We start from the raw sequence: 21,322 nt of genomic DNA on the forward strand, positions 1-21,322 counted from the left end.
GAAAGGAGCAGGTGCGGGGAAAGGAGGAGGGGGAAACAGGTAGGGAGAAACAACAAGGAAACGAAAACGAAACACAAGTCTGACACAGCACACGCCGTAACATAGTTATTCAGATGGTCCAGGCATGTCAGTGGTCAGCTGTCCAGCCACTTTAGATTATGTGGTGTGTTCACTTGCAAAGCTTTTGAAGGCCTTTTTTGAAGGTTTGGCTTTAATCATAAAGTCAAACAGCATGTGGCCCAGTCTTAAGATGATACTGGATGAAAACTAAGAAATAGGTGTCTCATATTGTCATGGGTCTCACAGTGTTCTGTGAATACGTGCCGAGACAAGTGTTGGACAATGTGAGAGCCAGATCAGAACGAGGTCAAGGTGAGATTTTGGTGCTCTGGTTGCAGTGTGGTTCAACATGCAATACACCTGGATGAGTTTTTTTTATTTTTATTTGTATTTTTTTTACCTTTTGGTTTGATTTCACTTTCTGATGTTGAAGAATAGCAACATGTTACTCTGTTTAACTCTACTGTATAGTCATGCTCCTTTTCTGTGGTTCAACAAGAATGAGTAACTAATCAAAAAATATCCCATGTGTCGATTTACTTTAGTAATCGCAGCCGTCACAGTGACTGGAATTTGTGTAACAGCATGCACCTTTTCAATTTGTTTCTTGCTTTAGTTTATTGATAACATTCTAATACATTCATAAAAATACAACATAGATTTTGTCATGGACGAAACATAAGGCAATGCTTTAAATCATGGTTGTTTGCCGTTAAAGAGCTTTGTTTGTCTTTTTTCTGGGTGTCTGCAGGAAACAGTTGAGTATGCCTTCCTCATCATTTTCACGATCGAGACCTTTCTGAAGATTATCGCTTACGGTTTGGTGATGCACCAGAACGCGTATGTGCGAAACGGTTGGAACATGCTGGATTTCGTCATCGTCGTCATCGGGTGAGTCCTCCAATTTTATTTCACTCGACTGATTATACTTATACATAGTGTGTATTGTTTTTTAACTAACATATCACCTGCCATAGCGGGCAGCATATCAGCTGATCTTTTGCAGGGTTTTTTTTATTTTTATTTTTTTGTTGGATGTGCACCTTGATCTCAGTTTGACAGTTGACAGTGTTTCTCAGAGAGGCAGTCAGTGTTAAAGTTAGGGTTGGTTAAGCCTCTGCTCCAAGCGGCCAAGTGCTAATAGAGACCCTCATACACCCACAGTATATGACCCAGAAAAGACAGAGAGAATAAATCAGAGCTTTACCACCACTGGAGTGAGTCACCATCTCTCCATACTTCATCTCTTCTCCAACACTCTCTCCCGTCTCTCCCTCTCCTCTCAACTGTCTTTCGCTCACACTCTCCCATCCTCCTTTGCTTTGTCTCTGCGGCACGTTCTTATGCTTCCCCCTTCCGTTTTGATCCCTCAAATTCATTCTTTACACTTCCCCACCTGACTCTGCCCTCATTCCCATCTCCTGCACACTCTGCTCTCGTTATCTTCATCCTCATCGCGGCTTCTCTGTCCCCCCCTCCTCTCTCTCTCCTCTAGCACACACAGTCCAGTGAGTAGCTGGGTCAGATCTCTGTCTGTATGCAGCATGCAGGGTTGATTTGCCATGCAGTCAAATGCAAAGACGGCTGCTCCTGCTATGAAGAGTGACTGTTGCTGCTAAATCACTGAACTGCCTCACTAGAATAATGCTGCCAGTGTCTGATGTCAAAATATAGCTGTGGCCAGTATGGCTCTAAAAGGGCTATATAAATTCACGTTGAAGGTCAAAGTTCACTCCGTTTCCCAGCTGGCTTCAATGTTTTCGTGTGTCTTGTATTTATAGATCAGAGCAGGTCACGTTATGGTTTCACAGAGGTTGGATAAAAGGTTACAAGCACTTGATGACCCAGCTGTGATTCATTGGGGGCTTCAGTGCTCTCGACAGAGAGGAAAGTGTTAAAATTCAAGAAAAATAGTGAAGGCTTGTAAAGTGCAATACAGTAAAAACCCTTTTTTTCTTTTTCCTGATGAAAACAAAGTCAAACACAAGTGTGGTGTAATGTATTAAAAACAGAACTGTATTAAAAGGACGTGGGTGTCAGAAATGTAAATTAGGTTTGCAGCAAAGAAAGGCTAACAGTAAGGTCACATTTAGTGAATTTCAGACAACATTTTTTAGGGTAGCTAGAGGTGACTAATTATAAAACAGGAAACACAACATACAAATAAAGCACTGCATAAATAAAGATTTTTATATCAACAGTGGACTAAATGACTATGTGTAATTCTAAAAGGTGAATTCCCTGTGAGAAATATGTAAAGAATAGATACCCTTATATGTAGTTCCCTGCAGCTTTAGGGAGCAATTTAATGTCTTTTAAAAGGTACAAGAGGTACAAGGTAATTTGTCATTTTACAACACAGGATTGCGTGATGAAATTAAAGTTCCTAAGCTCCTTCATGCCACATATTTTACAGAAGAAGTATATAGTTATTGATATACAAATATTGCATTAACGCGTAGAGCATCTTTAGAATTTGAGTCAGGGAAATTATAAATTGCAGCAAAACGCATCTTCATATCAAATGTTAAACATCTTGGAAACACTGTACGTCCGCTGTGACTGTGTGTGAGCAATAAGCATCAAAGATGCAAACATAGAGTCCAACAAGGTCCGCCTGCTGAGTGCAATAGCTTGATCTGAGATGTCGTGGTGGGAAGTGGTCTCTGGGCACAACAGTCTCTGATTTCACATTCTTTGGCTTGCCTGTGTCCCATTTGTCCATTTCCGTTTGACTACTTTAGCCAGGAGCAGCCTTTTGCTTGGTTCTTGTTCCACCTTGCCTCTATAAGGGGATATTATGTTCATTTTTAAATCTTTGTTGTGCAGTAACATACATTTTGATGTACATTTTCCTAGTTTTCTATGTAACAGTTGCTTCCATTCTTGTCTTGTCAATTGGTAGACTCATGAAAGAGTTTGTCACAGCCTGGCCCTTCTACAAAGGCCGGTTTGCCATATGTACAGAAAGCATATTTATGTGTGAAAGAGCATGTGTAAGTCAGTAATCAGTAATGTGGGCATGTTTGGGTGCTTATGAACATCTGTAACAAAACAAAACTATAGCCAAGCTACGATGGGAAAGGGGAATATTTAATTCATCAGGAAAGGCGGTGGTATTAAGCTTTTTATAGAGAACCACATAGGGTCCAGTTGTGGCTCATGACTCTCTACCCCGACTCCTGCAAGACAAAAAAACTCCAGCAAGACAGAGATGTGAACACCTAGTGGAGAGTTCATCGCATCTTTCCTGTTTAGCTGTTTCCAGCTAATTGATTCTTTGTAACAGATGATAACAGAGTGAATCTAGTGGATGCCAAATCAGTTGGAAAACAAATGTAATATCTGGTGGTTTGCAAAGTGATTGTAGAGAAGAAACATGTGATCTGTAGTAAACAGGCTAAACCCACTTTTATGATTCCTTAAACAGTGAGGAGAGACATCCCTTTTATCCGAGCGACTCCTCTCAGTTATGTTCAGTAAAAAGATGTCGATATGTGATGGGAGGTTTTCTGTTGAACATGACTGAATGAGTAATGAAACCCCAGTGGCAGGCGGTCAGTCTTACAGCTGTGACTCAGTATAACATAAGTCTGAGCAGACTGCGCTGATACGCCCTCAGAACTCCTTCCAGCCCCTATCGGCAGCTTCATTCAGCGCTTTTTAGTCCGCAGCTTTGATGTGATGTGGCGAGATGATTTCCCTCTTGGCTAGGTGAGGAATTTCTAGCTGACTGTAATGAAGTGTCCTCTCTCTTGATAAAAGATTTGCTCACTTCTGATTTCATTTTTGTGACTACAGAAGGAAACAGTTCTCGATATATCTGTTGTATGATGCAGTGCTGTGAAGCAGCAGGTTCCTCCTTCCTGAGTTCTTCATATTTGTCACACTTAATTGTTTCAGACCTTCAAACAAAATATAAGACGACAACCTGGGGAAACTAAATACAGCTTTTACATGATCATTTATTCAAGGAATTAAGTTATGCCACCTATATTCCCCATAAAGATTCCCCCCCACTTATCACTATTCTTTTTAAATTAAAAAAGCCAAGTGACCAGTTTTATATCATCTCTTGACCACGCATTGTATTTCATATACTGTATCTGTAGACTTATAAATTCAACTGTGTCCCGTTGATATCAATATGGTTTGTGGGTGGCTGTAAAGTAAACTGATGACACATCCTTCGTTAGCGTTCCACAGCTAAATAATAGTTTGAGGGATAGTTACATATACACAGACACAGACACACACACACACACACACGCACAATATGTATATATATACATTGTTACGTGTGCTTACTTTTAGATCACATTAACAGCATAAACAACAACTTATCAGCTCTCTAGTGTAATATAGTATGTTGTAGTTGTTGATACAATTGATTAAGAAAGTGAGTATTGGACCAAAGTAAAATCATTTTCTTAGTCTGTAGCTCATCGGGTAAATTAGGTCTCTAAACTAACATTAGTGAAAGTGTTAATAATGAGATGTGAACACAAACAAACGTGCATTGTAGATGAATGAAATGTATATACTTTAGAATAATGATCGGGAAAAAGGAATTTTACTGTAAAGTGATTGTAAACACACATTATGATTATTTCTAAAGTCGTTGTGTTCTGTTCAGTTTTTGGCCTCCAAGATAGGTGTCTCAATAAGATCATAAAATCTGTATCTGATGGTTGTGATACAGTAATATGTGTGTGTTAGTCCAGTTTTTGTGATAAAAATGCACCTCTAGCAGTGGCGTGCACATACTTTTTGAAGGGCAGGGGCGAAAAGAAGGGCACTTTAGTGCACGTTTTGACTCCAAAGAGGGCACTTTAGTGCATGTTTTGGCTTCCAAGAGGGCAGTTTATCATGTTTTAACCAGTCAAGGGGGCAGTTTCGTGTGTTTTGTCTACCAAGAGGGCACTTTGGCATGCTTTTTTGGTTCCTAAGAGGGCACTTTATCATGTGTTTTTCAACAATTGGGCCACAAGGGGGGGCGACTGCCCCCCGCCCCTCCTTGTGCACATCACTGACCTCTAGGGTACTGCTTGAGAAACCATCTACTGGGAAAATGTAAAGATTTAAAAATGATATCATAAAGGACTATTTTCATAATGAGTTCATTATTTTCTTAATGAATCAACTGGTTGTGTTAAAAAATGTTGTTGTTTTTGGCCCAAAACTGAAAAGATTTTCAGTTCACCTTCATATATGACAAGTAACAGCAGCAAATCCTCACATTTGCAAGCTGGAACGACCAAATGTTTTGCATTTCTGTCCTTGAAAATGGACTCAAACAATGAATTGACTGTCAGTTGTCAGATTGTCCTCCTTGGCAGACCAATAATGTGCGTTTCTTCCTTTGTTTTCTGACAGACTCTTCAGTGTTGTCTTGGAGCTATTGACCAAAGAGGAGAAGGGAGAAGGCGAGGGAGAAGTTCCCCATCCTTCAATGCACGGGCACGGGGGTAAACCAGGTGGATTTGATGTTAAAGCCCTTCGAGCCTTCCGTGTGCTGCGACCCCTGCGGCTGGTCTCAGGAGTACCCAGTAAGTGCTGAGATATGCCCGAGCTCCACATACCAGTGTAACCAGTGTAACCCAATTCTTAACATCCACTACAAATTTTCCGTTTTGTGTTAAATGTGTGATGTTGTCAGTCGTGATGAGCCCCAGTGAATTGTAGGTTGAGACGTTAATGCATGACGAGTCCAGATGGTCGATGTTCCATCCCCAGGGACTATTTTCAGAAACATCTCTGCAACATCTACATCAGCTCCCTGGAGACATGAGCTGTGGTTGTAATAGAAACAAACAAACTCAGAGTAAAACACTCCTGACACATTTCTGGACAACAATATCTGTGGTTGGAGATGTGATGATATATACACACTGAAACTGGTATCACATTTAGATTTTACAATAACAATCAATACATTGTAATTGTAATTATGATTAATTAAACTTTAGTTGATAGTTATTTTACTTTTAACTAACAATGAAATGCACCATAAGCCATTTATTAAACAGTTGCCGGTGGTAAATAAATACTGTGGCGTTCATCTATAAACATTTTCTGGATTAGTAATTAATAAATGGTTTATAAGACATTTTATTGTGAAATAACAGTGAATTAACTACACGATCATCATGACCAAAGGATTTTATGCAAATAGTTTCATCACTCTCGTAGTCGCCACAAATTCTGGTAGAAGCTTGTTTGCTTCTTCTCCTTCTCCCTTCCCTCCTTTGCCTCCTCCTCCTTCTTGTTCTTTCTCATCAGTACCAGTATGTCGCGACACCTCTAGAAATAACCCTGAATTACTGTTAAATTTAGCATTGAATAATGACTGCTAAGATAAAAAGTATTTTTTCTACCCGTGGGAAAAACCATACAGGAGGCTAGGTTTGCATTCATACTGTCGGTTTCAAATCTGTTTGTGATGCTTCATATTTACGTCGTCATCATCATGACTTACATCCTTTCAACAGCCCGTGAGAAAGATTATCCAGTTTTGATTAGATAAATGATGCATGGTCAACCTACCTGCACTCTTCAACACACCAAGCTCATGCAGGATCAACCACTGGACCAAACACAAGAGTTCATATCTTCATGCAGCCGAGCGTCGTTTAATGTGTTTATATCCCTCCTTGCTTAGGTTTACAGGTGGTGTTGAACTCCATCATTAAAGCCATGGTCCCTCTCCTTCACATTGCCCTCCTCGTCTTGTTCGTCATCATCATCTATGCTATTATCGGCCTGGAGCTTTTCATCGGTAAAATGCACGCGACCTGCTTTCTTCCTGGCTCAGGTAAGGACCTCTTGATTTGCTGCTTCACATGTAATATCAATTCGTCTTTCCAGTCGACTTATCTTGTATTTTGACGACTGTAAAAGTGATTTCAACAAACACTTTTAACTAGTTATCTAATGTTCAAAGTAGCTGGGTCTTAAAGCGACTGCCCATCATCACAAGGGCATGCTCCTACAGTTTAGACTCTCTTCTATATTACCTGGTGGCCACTTGCGATGTTGTTCTCTCCTCGGGGGGCTACTTAGACTCTCCTTGTGCACATTGCTGCTCTGCGTGTTCATTAGAGGAATACTGATTGAAAACAGCAGCTTTCTACAGTACCTGCACATGAGGAGGGAGGCAGTCACATTACACTACATGAAAAAAAGAGAGATCCACCTCTCTCAAAACCATTTGTTCTCCAGGTCAACCTTCCTTTATGGTTTGAAGTGTGAAATGCTGTTGGTCATCGGAAGAAATGATATTGATACAAATTAATCGATTCAACCTTTTTTATTTTTTATTTTTTTGACCAATATACATTTGCATTAAAATGGGATAAAGTAAAGAACATACCATTCCATGCACAGTTGTCTTTCTCCTCTGCCTATAGATGGGTTAGCAGAAGAGGAACCAGCTCCGTGTGCGATCTCAGGGCACGGGCGCCAATGCCCCATCAACGGCAGCGAGTGCCGGGAAGGCTGGCAAGGTCCCAACGGTGGCATCACCAACTTCGACAACTTCCTGTTTGCCATGCTGACGGTGTTTCAGTGCATCACCATGGAGGGCTGGACAGACGTGCTGTACTGGGTGAGTGCTCCCGCTGTGACCTCCCAGTTCAATTTCTTGTGACTGTCACACGCCTTCAGCTTAACTGTCTCCTCGGATCAGACACACGGCAGTAATGAGAGTGACATTCTGACGATGAAGCTGCTGATAATTTCCCGAGGCACCTCTTATCACTCTGATATGATTGATTGACCAAATGATTTAGTGCATGCAACAACACCCAATAACAACATGATGCTGTCCTAGCACTTAAACTATCCCTTCAAGATCTCCATCTAAAGAGAAAGCTAATTTGTCTAACTTTTGTTCTGCTGTTCTTTACCTTTAACCACTGAGCTCCCTCTTTTCTTCCTCTCTACCCACTGCTCTTCTGCCTCCTTGATGGCGCCTCTTCCTCCAGATGAATGATGCTATGGGCTTTGAGCTTCCATGGGTGTACTTTGTCAGTCTTGTCATCTTCGGCTCCTTTTTCGTGCTGAACCTTGTTTTGGGTGTGTTGAGCGGGTAAGCCTTCCTCTCTTTGCAGACAGAGACCTCCTGCTTGATTTCAGGCTCGAGGTTCTCTGTTCTTGTACATGTTTCTGTTTGTTAACCGGCTACTGTTTTGGCTCCTGTAGGTCAACGACGCCATTGGATGGGAAACACCTTGGATTTATTTTGTTAGCCTGATCATTCTGGGCTCCTTTTTCGTGTTAAACCTTGTGTTGGGTGTGCTGAGTGGGTAAGAGGCAATGTGTGCAGTGGGTTTGGTCTGCAGTGTTCAAAGCTCAGTGTTGGGAAGGCTTTTTTTTTTTTTTTTTTTCCGTAATCGGTTACAGATTACTTGTTACCTTTATAAAAGTGTTATGATAATGTAACATATTACATTTGATTTATTTTTTCATAACATTTCAAAGAAATTTTTAAAAATACATACATACAACATACTGAGCCAAATTACATCTTGAAAACACAAATATTGATCAAATCAACCACCAGTCAAATCCAGCAATGTCCAATTAGCAGACTAGAGAACAAATCAAAATCAACACACAGACTTTGAGGCCTACTGCCCAAAGAATGGAGGATATCCAGATGTAGAGACAGCTCCTGGTAGGTCATCCTGGTGGCCACACTGTGTAATTACAGCATCACTTGATGCACTGGAACCCACAAATACTTTTCCCAAGAGCGTACATTGCAAAAGAGGGGGCTGTAAAACTGTGGATACTTTTTTGTGAATACTTTGTGAAATGTTTTTTTCCTCAGTAACTGTGACAAATTACATTATGTTAATAATGTAATTAAATTACATGTGGTTAGTTAAATGTAAGTAATGACTTTCCAACACTGGCAAAGCGTGTATGCAGTATTTATTTATTACTGGAATTGCTTGCTGTGTTAGTGTCAGCCTATACAAGCAGTGTTTCCCACATACAGATGTTACTTGGGAAGGTCATCCAGGTATATTAATGGCTGCCCAGGCATATTTGGTGACCCAGTTTAGCAAATTTTGTTGTTTATCTGTCTGAGAGAATATCTGTGATCAACTAACTAGTGAACAGTCTGTCGGAATTCGGATATGCTCTGCAGATAGAGATAGAATGATGTTCTCTGGTATTAAATCGCTCCTGTAATTCCTGTAATGCCAACCCCTCCTACTTCATCTAGGCCTTCTTATGATGTTATTCCATACAAGCTCACAAGGGCACCCGGTTGGTGTGACGTCATTTTTTTTCACGTTAGTTTCAATTGTTCCGTCAACGTCAAGCCACCTCCACATTCGGCTCACCTACTGTTGTGACAGCTGAATCGGGGAGGGGGGGGATTGTTTTTACTTAATGAAAAAAGATGTGGGAAACACTGAAATGAGTTTATATGCTGCAGATTATTGTGATGTCAGCCACTGCAATGCATAGATCCTAATAATCTTTAAACAAAAATATGGCGAAATCAAACCGTGATCTGACCTTTGTTTGGCGCCAAACTATCACGTCCTTTCTGCGGCAACTGCAAAGTGAGCGTTTCCTCCGCCACCCCTTCCTCAACCCATCCAACCTCCTGAGAGAGAAATTAATCTTATTCCTCGCCCTTCACTCCCTCTGCGCTCCTAAGCTCTTTTAGACCCCCGTTTGCTTTCCCAGCTCTGTGGAGTGGGGGTGGGGTATACAGTAGAATTAACTCCGGTTGGTTGACCAGCCAGCAGAGCCTGATGGCTTTTTTTTGTTTTGTTTTGTTTTTTAAAGCCAACAAGGTTAACACAATCGTCAACTCAGATGCTCTTAGATGCTGGCCACTTGAGACAGGCATCATTTTTTATCTGCATCGACTTTAGAAAACACAGTTTTACAAAACTGCTTTGTTTCTATGTTTTGACTTTTTCCATCAGCACAGCTTAAATACACATTTTTCTCAGTAATGACAGTATCCCAGCATGCACTGAATATATTTACCTCCCTCCCTTCTGAATACGGATTGCAGCTTCCACAGTGGTTTTATGCAATGGATCAGTTTAGATGTTGCCGATTCTTCAAACCATCTGTCTACCTAAATTTCCTTTTGTGTATGATTAAGATGCTCCCCTGAAGGATAAGCTACTGTACTGTGGGGCTCTAAATATAGTGCTGTTGTCTTTCAAAGGTGTACATCTCCCTCCAGTGGCTAAGGTTCACAAAAACACACAAGGCACTGAGAGGTTGTGATTGAAGCATGCAGTTATATAGAAAACGATATGGACAAAGATGCACATGATTCTGTCTGTGGGAAAAAAAAATGTTTTGTTGTTTGCCGTGAAAGTAAGTTTGTCTTTGTGTGTGTGTGTGTTTGGTTTGTTTTTTTGTTTTTTCTCTACGTTTACTTCTGCAAACCCAGAGAGTTCTCCAAAGAGAGAGAGAAGGCCAAAGCTCGTGGAGACTTCCAGAAGCTGCGTGAGAAGCAGCAGTTGGAGGAGGATCTGAAGGGTTACCTGGACTGGATCACTCAGGCTGAGGATATAGACCCGGACAACGAAGATGAGGCCGATGAGGAGAGCAAGCGCAACCGTAAGCACCTTCCCCCCAACACCCCCCTCCTTCACGCAGTGAAGAGTAATGCTTTGCCGGCGTTGCACACACCATTCGATACAGCAAACTGATCGAATCTCTTCCGCTGCATTGAGAAAAACATCAGGCAGGGTGGATTATTGTTGGCTTGAGGGGGCTGTGATTTCTGCAGCTATAATTAGGCCTTATGTTTACAAAATCAGCATATGAAAGAGGTCAAAACTCCAGAAATCTGAGTTTTGTAAAAAAATAAAAAAAACATTAAAAAAAAAATGAAAAACACAGTTGATCAGCTGAGAAATAATTTCTCTCTGGAGGAGAAATATGTGTCCCATAACGCTGTCTCTCATTTCCCCAGATGACGGGTCAATCACGAGACACATCGAGCTCAGATACAAACGGCATTCTTTAGGAAACATGAGCCGACACTCTAAAGCATCACACTCATCTGCTTCAAAATGTAACAGTAATGCAGGATGACATTTGCCAGAGAGGAGAGAAGTTCAACTTTTTCCACCAACAGTGTCAGCAGTCCAGAATGCAATTCTTCTGTGGGTCTGATTAAAGGGTCACTCCACCAATTTTACACATTGTTTGCAGGTCTTGACGAGTACTACGTCATGTGTGGGGAAAAAAAGCAGTGTGAAGCCTTTGAGGCTCCAAAGGAAGCTGGATGGAATCTGATAACTTGCCTCGAGTGATGTCAGTCAGTGGCATTATGGGTAATGTAAGCAAAATGTTTTGAAAAGCAGCCCACTGGTCTAGCATCGTGCTGTTATAAGACTTGTTCTTCTTCCTTTTCATAACCTGATGCCTACATTACCCACAATGCAACTCAGCCACTGGTTGACAACGCTGGAGGCTATTTAGAGATTACATTCAGCTTCCTCGAAAGCCACAAAAGGCTTCATGCTCCCTTTTATCACACATGAAGTGGTAACCTCACACACTAGTTATGTGTAAAATTGGTGAATTTAGCACAAATGAACTCTGGGAATTGTAGTTAATCAGCCAAAGCAGTAACAAGGCAAAATAACTTGTCATTAACTGATGGTGGTATTTTTACTTATGATGATATTAGTGTCAAATAGTCTACAAGACTTTCTTGGCCATATGCAGATCAATGCACACACACACACACACTTAGACACACACACACGCACACACCTGCATATGGACATAGAGGCATGTATTAACAAAGACAAAGGAGACCTATATAAACACATGAAAGGTGTTTTGCCGCAGAGCCGCACAGACTGTTTTATCTTCACGCTCAATGTATGTCACCAATGGAAGTGGAGCACGCCGCGAGCACCACGAGAGTTTATCTTGAGAAGGAAAAAAGGAAAAAAAGGGGGAAAAAAAAAAGATATTACTTGAGTAGTCGAAAAACTCTTAATCCAAATCCTCTTTATATAAGCAGCACACATGATGCAGAACACAGAAACTGCGACTGATACACCTTATAGTTTGAGCGTACAGTAGGATCTCTGCGCTCCGTGTGCTCATTATGTTCTCCCCTCATTTTTTACCTCTCCCCCTGTCTTTTCCTCTTCTTCATGTATAAAGTCCAATGTTTAGTTTTCATTGCAGCGAGCATTTTAACCATAAACCGAGAGGCTCCCGAGTAAAAAGCTGTGGAGGTTACGAGGAGGCAGGTCCATACTGCTTTTCTTCCACATCCATCCCGGCTTTTGGTGTGTGTCGCCTCGTCACCTGCAGGCGCTTCCAGTGACTAACAGCTCTCCATGTTGTTCTTCTGCCCTCCTCAGTGTCTGCGGCCCCCGTGGCTCCTGCTGCTCTTGTCATTGTTGGATATTGATATTTTGAATACTGTTGTTGTCCTGTGGTGCTTGTCTGCTCTGACCCATTTTGATAGCAGCCCATTCTCGCCCCCCCCCCTTCCCCAACATGTCCCTCTGCTGTGCCGTTGTGTCTGAATGCATGGACTTGCATGCATTACACATGAAGGGGTGACTCTGGCTGACCTTACTGAGAAGAAGAAAGGAAGGTTTGGGTGGTTCAGCCAGTCGTCCGACACTCATGGTAAATCCTGTGCTTTCCCTTCAGTGTTCTCTTGCTGTGTGTGTGTGTGTGTGTGTGTGTGTGTGTGTGTGTGTGTGTGTGTGTGTGTGTGTGTGTGTGTACACAACTGAGAGTTTGTGTGTTTGATGGTCAAATTAATTTCATACATTTTTTTTTTTCAGTTTTATGTCAGTAGAGTTTTTGGTTATATATAAATATGAACATTTTAGGTGTTGAGTTAAATGTTAAATGTTACATTTCTGGATAACATTTTTTCCTTAATTTTATTGAGTTGTGTACTTGTGTTATCCCAAATGTTTCTACCAATGTTTTAAGATCTGTAAATTTATGCTAGGTGCGTTGCATTTTCTCGCCTGCTGCTCTAACTTTCCGGGGGGGAAAAATTAGATGATACATCAGAGTGGGAAAGGAGGTCAGCAAACATGACTAAACAAACATAAAACTTTTAAACATTACCTCATCTGTGAACATCTCTGCCAGAGTTACATCAAATAGATTTTCATCAGCAATGGTAGCTGATAAAGAATGAGGGCAAAACTCTCATGATCTCAACTTACTTCAGGACATCAAACTACTTTGTGTTAAGTAATTTCCACTGAGAGCAGCAGAAATTCCCATCTTTATTACCATTTCAACAAACATTGTTGGGAACTTGCCTCAAAGGAAACAAATCCCAGAGCCCCTTTAATAGTACAAAAACAAAATCACATATATGTTTTAAAATATGATTATGTTCAAGAATGTATTAACATATAGAGAGCTAAAAAAAATCCCTGTGTGAAAGGAAAGTTAAATAACCTGCACGAGCAAATATGCAAAATACCATTTTTAAAAATTTTTTTTTTAAACTACAAAAACAAACCAAAAATGTAGGACAAAATGTACCTTAAAGGGCAGAGGTTAAAAATGTGTTGTTTTAATTACCATGATGCTGCTGTGCTTTCCATTTTGCACGCAAAAAAGAAAAAACCTCAAATGACAGATCAGTGACCTGTTTATACTCACTCATCAAGATCAACATTTTTCCTACAGAAATCATCAAAATTGCCAAAAAAAAGGCTCTATCTCACAGTGTTAAAGAAAGTGAGAAAAGATTGATGGCTCTGTCCCTTTATCCAGATCTGCACCAAAAGTTAATTGGATTTATTCTTAGCCATCAAAGTTTCATGGAAAACTGATCAGTAGTTTTTGTGTAATAATGCTCACAAACCAACAAACGAGTTTGGATGAAAACATAACCTACTTGGCATAGGTAAAAAAAACAAAAAAAACCACAAATGAAACATCAATGATTCTGTCAGTGAAGAATCGTTGATTATAAGTGAGTAGATTTTTACTTAAACCTAAAAGATAAATCTGAAAGGTAAGCAGCAGCTACAGTTGGATCATCCTGATTGACTGCTGAGTGAGTCCGTGTGTGTTTGAGTGTGTCGTGTGCAGCCTAATGTAATACCTCATCACTGTGTGCTTTATTAGTGTGTTTATCCCGTCGTGTCCGAGCATCACAGCCTTTTCCGTTTTCTTTTCCCTTTATTCCTCCCTGTTTTGTTCCTGTGAACGGTCTACTGGTTCTATTTTTTTTTTTTTTTTTTAAAGCTCTTCATTTATCCATTATGGGACTTTAATGTGGAGTAGAAATGCAGCTGCATTTGATAGCAGGCACGCCCCGTTTCCTTCCCCAATTCAAAAACAGGGGCTCAGTGTGAATATAGGAAACAGGGCTAAACCCAGATCACTACTCCAGCAGTCAGCACTATTTTCAGAGCTGAGAGCTGTCCGACCACTCAGGAATCAAAGCCAACACGTCTTCATAAGCTAAGCACTAGCACACACGGCGCTCCCTCGTACGAGTTAAAGCACTGAGACGTTTCACACAGTTAATCATCGTCTGTCTGCGCCGATAGTCTCTCCAAAGCGCTGGCAGTACTCTGAGCGTAGCATTTCAGAGACAGCTTTAAGAGCGCTGTCCTCGTCGGCCTGCTCCCTTCTTCCCCTCTGCTCCTCATTGTCTGCATCAGTCAGCCCTCGTCGAGCAGCTGTCCGCTCGCCTGTCCCGTGTCAGCTCCCTTTCAGCACTTGGTAAATGATACTAATGATGACAGTGATGCACAGCCACAGCGCATAGCTCCTTCCTTTCGATGAGGGCCAAAGTTTTTTTGGCTGCAACGTGGCTTTAGAGATGAAAAACAAAACAATTTGCTTCTTTTAAAAACAAGAGGAAATAATTGTGATGCACTTGAATATATTTTTATGGAGTGTAATCATTTGATCTTTGCTGGTGCCTTTTATCCTTTTCTTCGTTTTTTTCAAAAAAACACCAACCAGAATAGTCTGATGTGATGCCGGCAGTCTGCGTTTTATTTCTTTTCACACTTCTTCCCCCCGGGATGCACTGCACTGTGTTTCAACTGGAGAATCCATGCCACTGCACATTGCATGTGATTATTTTTTTTTTTATAAATGTCTTGCTTTTTTTTTTTTTTGCTGCCGCAGCAAGCGTTCCAGCCAGCGAGACAGAATCTGTAAACACCGAGAATCAAAATGGGGAGGATGAAAAGACGCCGTGCTGTGGACCTCTGTGGTGAGAACGTACATCAGTCCTTTTTAAAAAAAAAAAACCCCGACCACTGTTCTTACTTTAAATTTCCAAACTTAAGATTGATGTCGCTAGTGGTTCAACCATTGCTACAAAGTCTAAAGTCTGAAGAACTCTGACTCTCTGTCACCAAATGTATCCTCAACTTTGTTACCTTTTTTGATGTGTGGTGAAAAAAAATGGTTGAAAGAAACAACTTGCCTCCATGTTTATATTGTCTTCATGCACCGAAATGCTTCTGACATGTCATTTACTGACCAGTCAATCTTTTGCTAATTCTTCTGTCTTTCAGTCAAAAAATTTCAAAGTCAAAGTTCAGGTCAGTATATTTGTGGGTCTGTGTCTCTGCATGATGCTTATAGTTTCTTAATACAACATGTGTGCCTGCATTAAATTATACAGATTTTATTTGTAAGTGCTTGCCTTTCATTTTACTGTATTTTAATGAGACTTTACTGGGGACAATAAATCAACAGCTTCTATATAGTCAGCATAAGGAATTTTTTCAGAGAAAACTCTTACGCAGAATTTTTCAGCTCATTTACTGTAAAGGTATGACTTGCAAAAAAAATACATCAATGCAGTCCCCCTGTGGCTGATCCCCCCCTCCCCCCTCCTCTGCATTCATGTTATTAATGGAAACAGACCGTAGTGATTTCAAAGTGAGTCATACTGTACTGACCATGATTTCATCTCCTGCAGTCGGCGCTGGCGCCGCTGGAACAGGTTCTGCCGCAGGAAGTGCCGACTGGCTGTCAAATCGGTGCCTTTCTATTGGCTGGTCATCATCCTGGTGTTCCTCAACACTCTCACCATATCATCAGAGCACTACAACCAGCCTATGTGGCTGACTCAAGTGCAGGGTATGAAAAGCACGCATTAAAATCTAATTACCTCATTTATCTGTTTCCTTACTTAGTAGTTTTTTTGTTTTTTCATTTTTATTTGCACAAAAAAAGTAGCATCAAGAAATGTAAATCAATATGAATAGAATAAAAACTTAACCCCAAATAAAGAGAGAAATCGATAACTATAAGCACTCTCTACATGCTCTAATGTGTCACCCTAAATCGCTCTCTCTCTATAGTGTTTGTTTTTTTAATCTTAAATCTTCTCTCTGTGTTTCAGATGTGGCCAACAAGGTGCTGCTCGCCCTCTTCACATGTGAGATGTTGGTGAAGATGTACAGTCTCGGGCTGCAGGCGTATTTTGTTTCACTGTTCAACCGCTTTGACTGCTTTGTGGTGTGCGGAGGAATCACTGAAACCATCCTGGTCGAACTGGAAATCATGTCTCCGCTCGGTATTTCTGTGTTCCGCTGTGTCCGCCTGTTGAGGATCTTCAAGGTCACACGGTGAGAATGACAACATGCTCCGAGTGTGTGTGTGTGTGTGTGTGTGTTGAGCGTACGTGTGGTGTTCACTGGATCACATGGCTCCCTCCGCTCCCCCCGTGTTTCTTCACAGTCACTGGCAGTCCCTGAGCAACCTGGTGGCATCTCTGCTCAACTCCATGAAGTCCATCGCCTCCCTGCTGCTGCTGCTCTTCCTCTTCATCATCATCTTCTCACTGCTGGGCATGCAGGTCTTTGGTGGGAAGTTCAACTTCGACGAGACCCAGACCAAGAGGAGTACTTTTGACAACTTCCCCCAAGCCCTTCTGACCGTGTTTCAGGTATTTACAGTCCGATGCAGTTAATGTAAAATGTGCAGGACTCCCTGAGGACTAGGACTGAAGTCAGAGATTTAACAAGTCAGAGATTTAACAAACTGTTGACGAATAAGTGAAAAAAACGATAAGTCAGTCAGGCCGATGTATGCAGCAGTATTAGCTTTCTATGATATACACATCCGTGTATGTCATCTAGAGGTGCAGTGATACTGAAACCAAGACAGAAACTGTGATACAAAAGTCCAGCGCGATCTGCTTTGTGCCCTACGTCATGCATTCAGGTGCTGCTCGTAAATTACAAACATTATGTCGCATTCCATTTGCAACCAACTTTTCAAAGACTTTTTGCTGCACTTGGATATGAATATAGACTAGTTAAAAAAATAATGTATCTGTTTCTTTATTTTGTTTGTATAGTTAAATTATGTGGAATTAAATTATAAATTTAATCTGCCTTCATTGTGTTTTACAGTGTTTCCTGACGTTCCATTTTGTAGTTGATTTAGTTAAACCCAGAAATACTCTTTTTTTAAATAAGCACAAGTAAGCAGAAAGCATAAGGCAGCCTAACTGGAACAGAATTAGACATAAAGAAATGTTAGAAAAATACAAAGATGGTGTTTGATGGTTAGATTTGTGTCACATAATCGTTGTTTATGATAAAGACCTACATTAAATCTAACCTTATGGAATTTTAACCTCCAAATATCAGTAAAAGTATCAATAATCCAGTATTTCTTTGGAATATAATGAGAAACCTTTGCATAAATATAATTCTAGAGGGGGCAGCTATAGCAGGTAGAGCAGGTCGGCTAGTGATCCGAGCTGAGCTGAGCTGCATGTCGAAGTGTCTTTGAGCAAGATACTGAACCCCAAATTGCTTCTGATGTGCAGTTGCCACCTTGCATGGTGGCCTCTGCCATCAGTGAGGGCCCTGCAATGAGCTGCCGACTTGTCCAGGGAGTACCCTGCCCTCGCCCAGAGACAGCTGGAACTGGCTCCAGCAAAAAAAACCACGACCCCATAAAAAAGGATAAAGTGGTTACAGACAATGGATGGATGACAATTCTAGGGCCAGTCATGAATATGTAGTTGCAGTTTAGTGTCAGGTGCAGTATGTTACATTGCCCTTGGATTTATTTTGAGTCCATGTCATTACCTTGTCTGTCAGCTGCTTGACTCTGTTTGACTGAGGTCAAAGTGGAAATTGTTTGTCATACTACCTCAGTCTACTCCACTGTTTTTATCACACTCATTCATTTCCTGTTATCTGCCCAGTTATAACAGGTTTATCGAGGCCACTCAGCAGTGTTTAGGGTGGTTTTACCATGTGAAACAATGTCTACACACACCCTTTACAATCACTGAGCATGACCCACTGCTGTTGATGCTTCTCCCACAAAATATTTATTCTGATGGATTTTAGATCCTGACTGGTGAGGACTGGAATGCCGTGATGTACGATGGGATAATGGCTTACGGAGGCCCGTCCTCTTCTGGGATGATCGTGTGCTTTTACTTCATCATCCTCTTCATCTGCGGAAACTGTATCCTCTGCCACTGACACAGACACACTGGAAAACTGCTGGAGTAGCGAATCTATCAGCTAATGTATACTTAACATCTGAAAGGAAATGTAAAGCCATGCTTTTATCTATTGAGTTGTCCTTTACTGAACACCTCGCTCAGATATCCTCCTGAATGTCTTCTTGGCTATCGCCGTGGACAACTTGGCAGACGCAGAGTCTCTCAACACAGACGGAGGAGACAATAAAGGGTGACAGCCTGATCTCGACTGCTTCTCTCCGTGAAAAAACTGAGCTTTACATGCCCAAACGCTTATTCATAACACTATATCTGTTCTTTGCAGGGACAAGAAGGATGATGAGAAAGATGAGAAGGTATCCTTAATCATCATACAGTCACTTATCTTTACAGTATGAGGAGTTAAATACACTGACACACTTTCTGCTTGACTGTAGGAGGAGGAGGAGGACAACGAGGAGACCGCGGCAGAGGAGGAGGATCCAGAAGTTCCATCAGGGCCCCGGCCGGTCATCTCCGAGCTGGTCAAGAAGGAGAAGATCACTCCCATCCCAGAGGGAAGCGCCTTCTTCATCTTCAGCAGCACAAACCCGTAGGAAACACTGACCCGTCGTGCTCAGCGCACTTAACATGAATGGACACTACGCACTAACACTGTTTCCTTCATCCTCCAGGTTTCGAGTGTTTTGCCACAGGCTTATCAATCACCACATATTCACCAACCTCATCCTGGTGTTCATCATGCTCAGCTCCGTCTCACTCGCTGCTGAGGATCCGATCAGAAACTTCTCTGCTCGCAATATTGTAAGTCCACAAACGTGCAATAGAAACTTGTATTTATGGCTTCTAAGTAGCAAAGATAAAGAGGCAAAGTGACAAAATATTTATATCTATCTAGCACTTTGAGTCATAATGCTTTAGACTTTTAAATGACCATACTGGTGGCTTTGCATGTTTTAGCCCATTTATTATAACTTGCATGCTTTATTTTACTGCTGACGATTTTCCAAAAAGACATGAAAATGTTTTTTTTTACTAACACTAAAAAATATGTAAGACACATGCAACTTCGCAAGATCCATCATCAACAATGTCTCTGGATGTAAAGCATTTTCTGCACACGTCACATGTGAAGCAACAATCAAACAATTCATTTGATCTATTTTCAGAGGGATGTCAATGATATCATTTTGCTGGCATGAAAAAGTCATATTATGTTTTGTGTCTGTGAGTTTGAACTCTACCAATCCGCCTGCAAATCACAGATTACTCTTCTGAAGACTTTAGAGAGGGCAACAGATGATGAAGAAAGAGGAAATCTAGATCTTCTTTTCCTTTGAAAATATCTACGTCATCTGGCCTGTCCTTGACACATTGTAAAATGATACCTCACAGTTTATTTTCAGAAACATTCATTCTAGTGTAATTACCAGGACATAGACTGTTCCTGTTAGGACACTGAAATTAATGCTTTAAGATACCGGGCAGTACAAAGTTAATGGCGGCATCTGGTGACCCAGCTGATGCTGGTCTGTTCCATCCTTCATGATTTAGGAATTAGGTACTCAACAGCAACCTTTAAAAACCAGGCAACTACAGCAGCACATTCACATTATTCTTTTGACAATGTTGTTTTTTTCTCTTGGAAATGTTTTTCCAGCAACATAGCTCATGAGTGCCATGCTTTTAGGAGCTCACTCCCTCATTACAAATGTCAGATTGTCCTAGAATGCACCGTAAAGGAACATTTTTAGAGATGTTGCCTGCATTAAAGGAATAAATTAAAAAGATACGGCCAAAAATGTAGTTTCAATCATTCAACAGGTTTAATAACGTCATCAACAGTGTGTGTAAAACAATGGTGACATTCTGTCAAAGATGTCTGTGTATAGTGTCACAGAGATATCCAAAGTTAGCATGCTAAACATCTAGCCCCAGCTCATCCTGTCTCATAATACCACTTTGTACTGCAAGATAAGATATTGAAGATGTTAAAATGGTGAGCTTACTACTTAGTCTGATTAGAAACAAAAGAAACTAAGCAAAATTTCAAGAAATTAAACATTTTTACAACTATTTTTTCTCACAAACAGGAAAAAAACGGGAAATACAATTGTTCTTATTAGAGCTTGCTTGCTTCATTTAGTCGTCCAAACAATGGCTCTGAGGCTAACTGAGCCATGAGCTTAAAGATAACAGTTACTGGTATAGCCAAGGATAGCCAGCAAAGGTCAGCAGTTGTTATTTACTTTGATGACATGCCTATGATTTTGTAGCTAGCTTAAAATTCTGGCCATATCTTGCAAATCACATCTCGACGGTAACTCGTTGAAGACACAGCTCAATAATAAGGCACTGATTGTTTTGAAGGGACTTTTAATTGTGAACCTAGTGTCCAGTGTCTGCACAACTCCCTTGCTATCTTTTACAATTTGTTGGACATTAATGTTAAAGGTGCATTATGTAAGAAGCACAGGAGCTTTGGACGCCCAGGAGGAAAGTTTTGACTATTAAGGCAGGATGGGCTTGATGGTTAGCATGCTAATGACATAGTGTCTGTTCTTTCTGCATACTCTGTTGATAATTTTAATTACATTTTGGAATGTTTTCAGCCAAAAATCTTCCATATGGCACCTTTAAGTACATGCAATTTATATGTTATGCGCTAAAACAGGCAAAAACACTGGCACAGTCTTGTAAAGCAATCTAGGGATTATCAGTGATGTTTATGTTTAACTTTCAGTGCAATCTGCTGATTTTAATACAGTTTTAGCCGATTTAAATATACTGCATCAGAAA

General features: G+C 40.9%; 1 protein-coding gene across 7 annotated transcripts in view; it reads left to right on the forward strand.

Moving 5' to 3' along the window:
• Positions 1 to 21,322, forward strand: part of cacna1da (calcium channel, voltage-dependent, L type, alpha 1D subunit, a) — a 73,553-nt gene that overhangs the window by 27,204 nt on the left and 25,027 nt on the right. For 4 of the 7 annotated variants that reach the window (XM_037100957.1, XM_037100959.1, XM_037100958.1 and 1 more), the window contains exons 4-20: positions 812 to 951; positions 5,437 to 5,609; positions 6,722 to 6,874; positions 7,470 to 7,666; positions 8,046 to 8,149; positions 10,496 to 10,665; positions 12,637 to 12,711; positions 15,205 to 15,292; positions 15,600 to 15,626; positions 16,010 to 16,170; positions 16,436 to 16,661; positions 16,774 to 16,981; positions 18,405 to 18,525; positions 18,668 to 18,755; positions 18,849 to 18,879; positions 18,961 to 19,115; positions 19,198 to 19,327. In XM_037100957.1, the coding sequence (XP_036956852.1) occupies positions 812 to 951; positions 5,437 to 5,609; positions 6,722 to 6,874; positions 7,470 to 7,666; positions 8,046 to 8,149; positions 10,496 to 10,665; positions 12,637 to 12,711; positions 15,205 to 15,292; positions 15,600 to 15,626; positions 16,010 to 16,170; positions 16,436 to 16,661; positions 16,774 to 16,981; positions 18,405 to 18,525; positions 18,668 to 18,755; positions 18,849 to 18,879; positions 18,961 to 19,115; positions 19,198 to 19,327 (2,247 nt within the window). The remainder of the gene's footprint in view (positions 1 to 811; positions 952 to 5,436; positions 5,610 to 6,721; positions 6,875 to 7,469; positions 7,667 to 8,045; positions 8,150 to 10,495; positions 10,666 to 12,636; positions 12,712 to 15,204; positions 15,293 to 15,599; positions 15,627 to 16,009; positions 16,171 to 16,435; positions 16,662 to 16,773; positions 16,982 to 18,404; positions 18,526 to 18,667; positions 18,756 to 18,848; positions 18,880 to 18,960; positions 19,116 to 19,197; positions 19,328 to 21,322) is intronic. The other 3 variants (XM_037100963.1, XM_037100964.1, XM_037100961.1) reach the window with 1 other exon arrangement.

Source organism: Acanthopagrus latus, chromosome 6 (assembly GCF_904848185.1).
Source record: "Acanthopagrus latus isolate v.2019 chromosome 6, fAcaLat1.1, whole genome shotgun sequence".
Lineage (NCBI taxonomy): Eukaryota > Metazoa > Chordata > Actinopteri > Spariformes > Sparidae > Acanthopagrus > Acanthopagrus latus.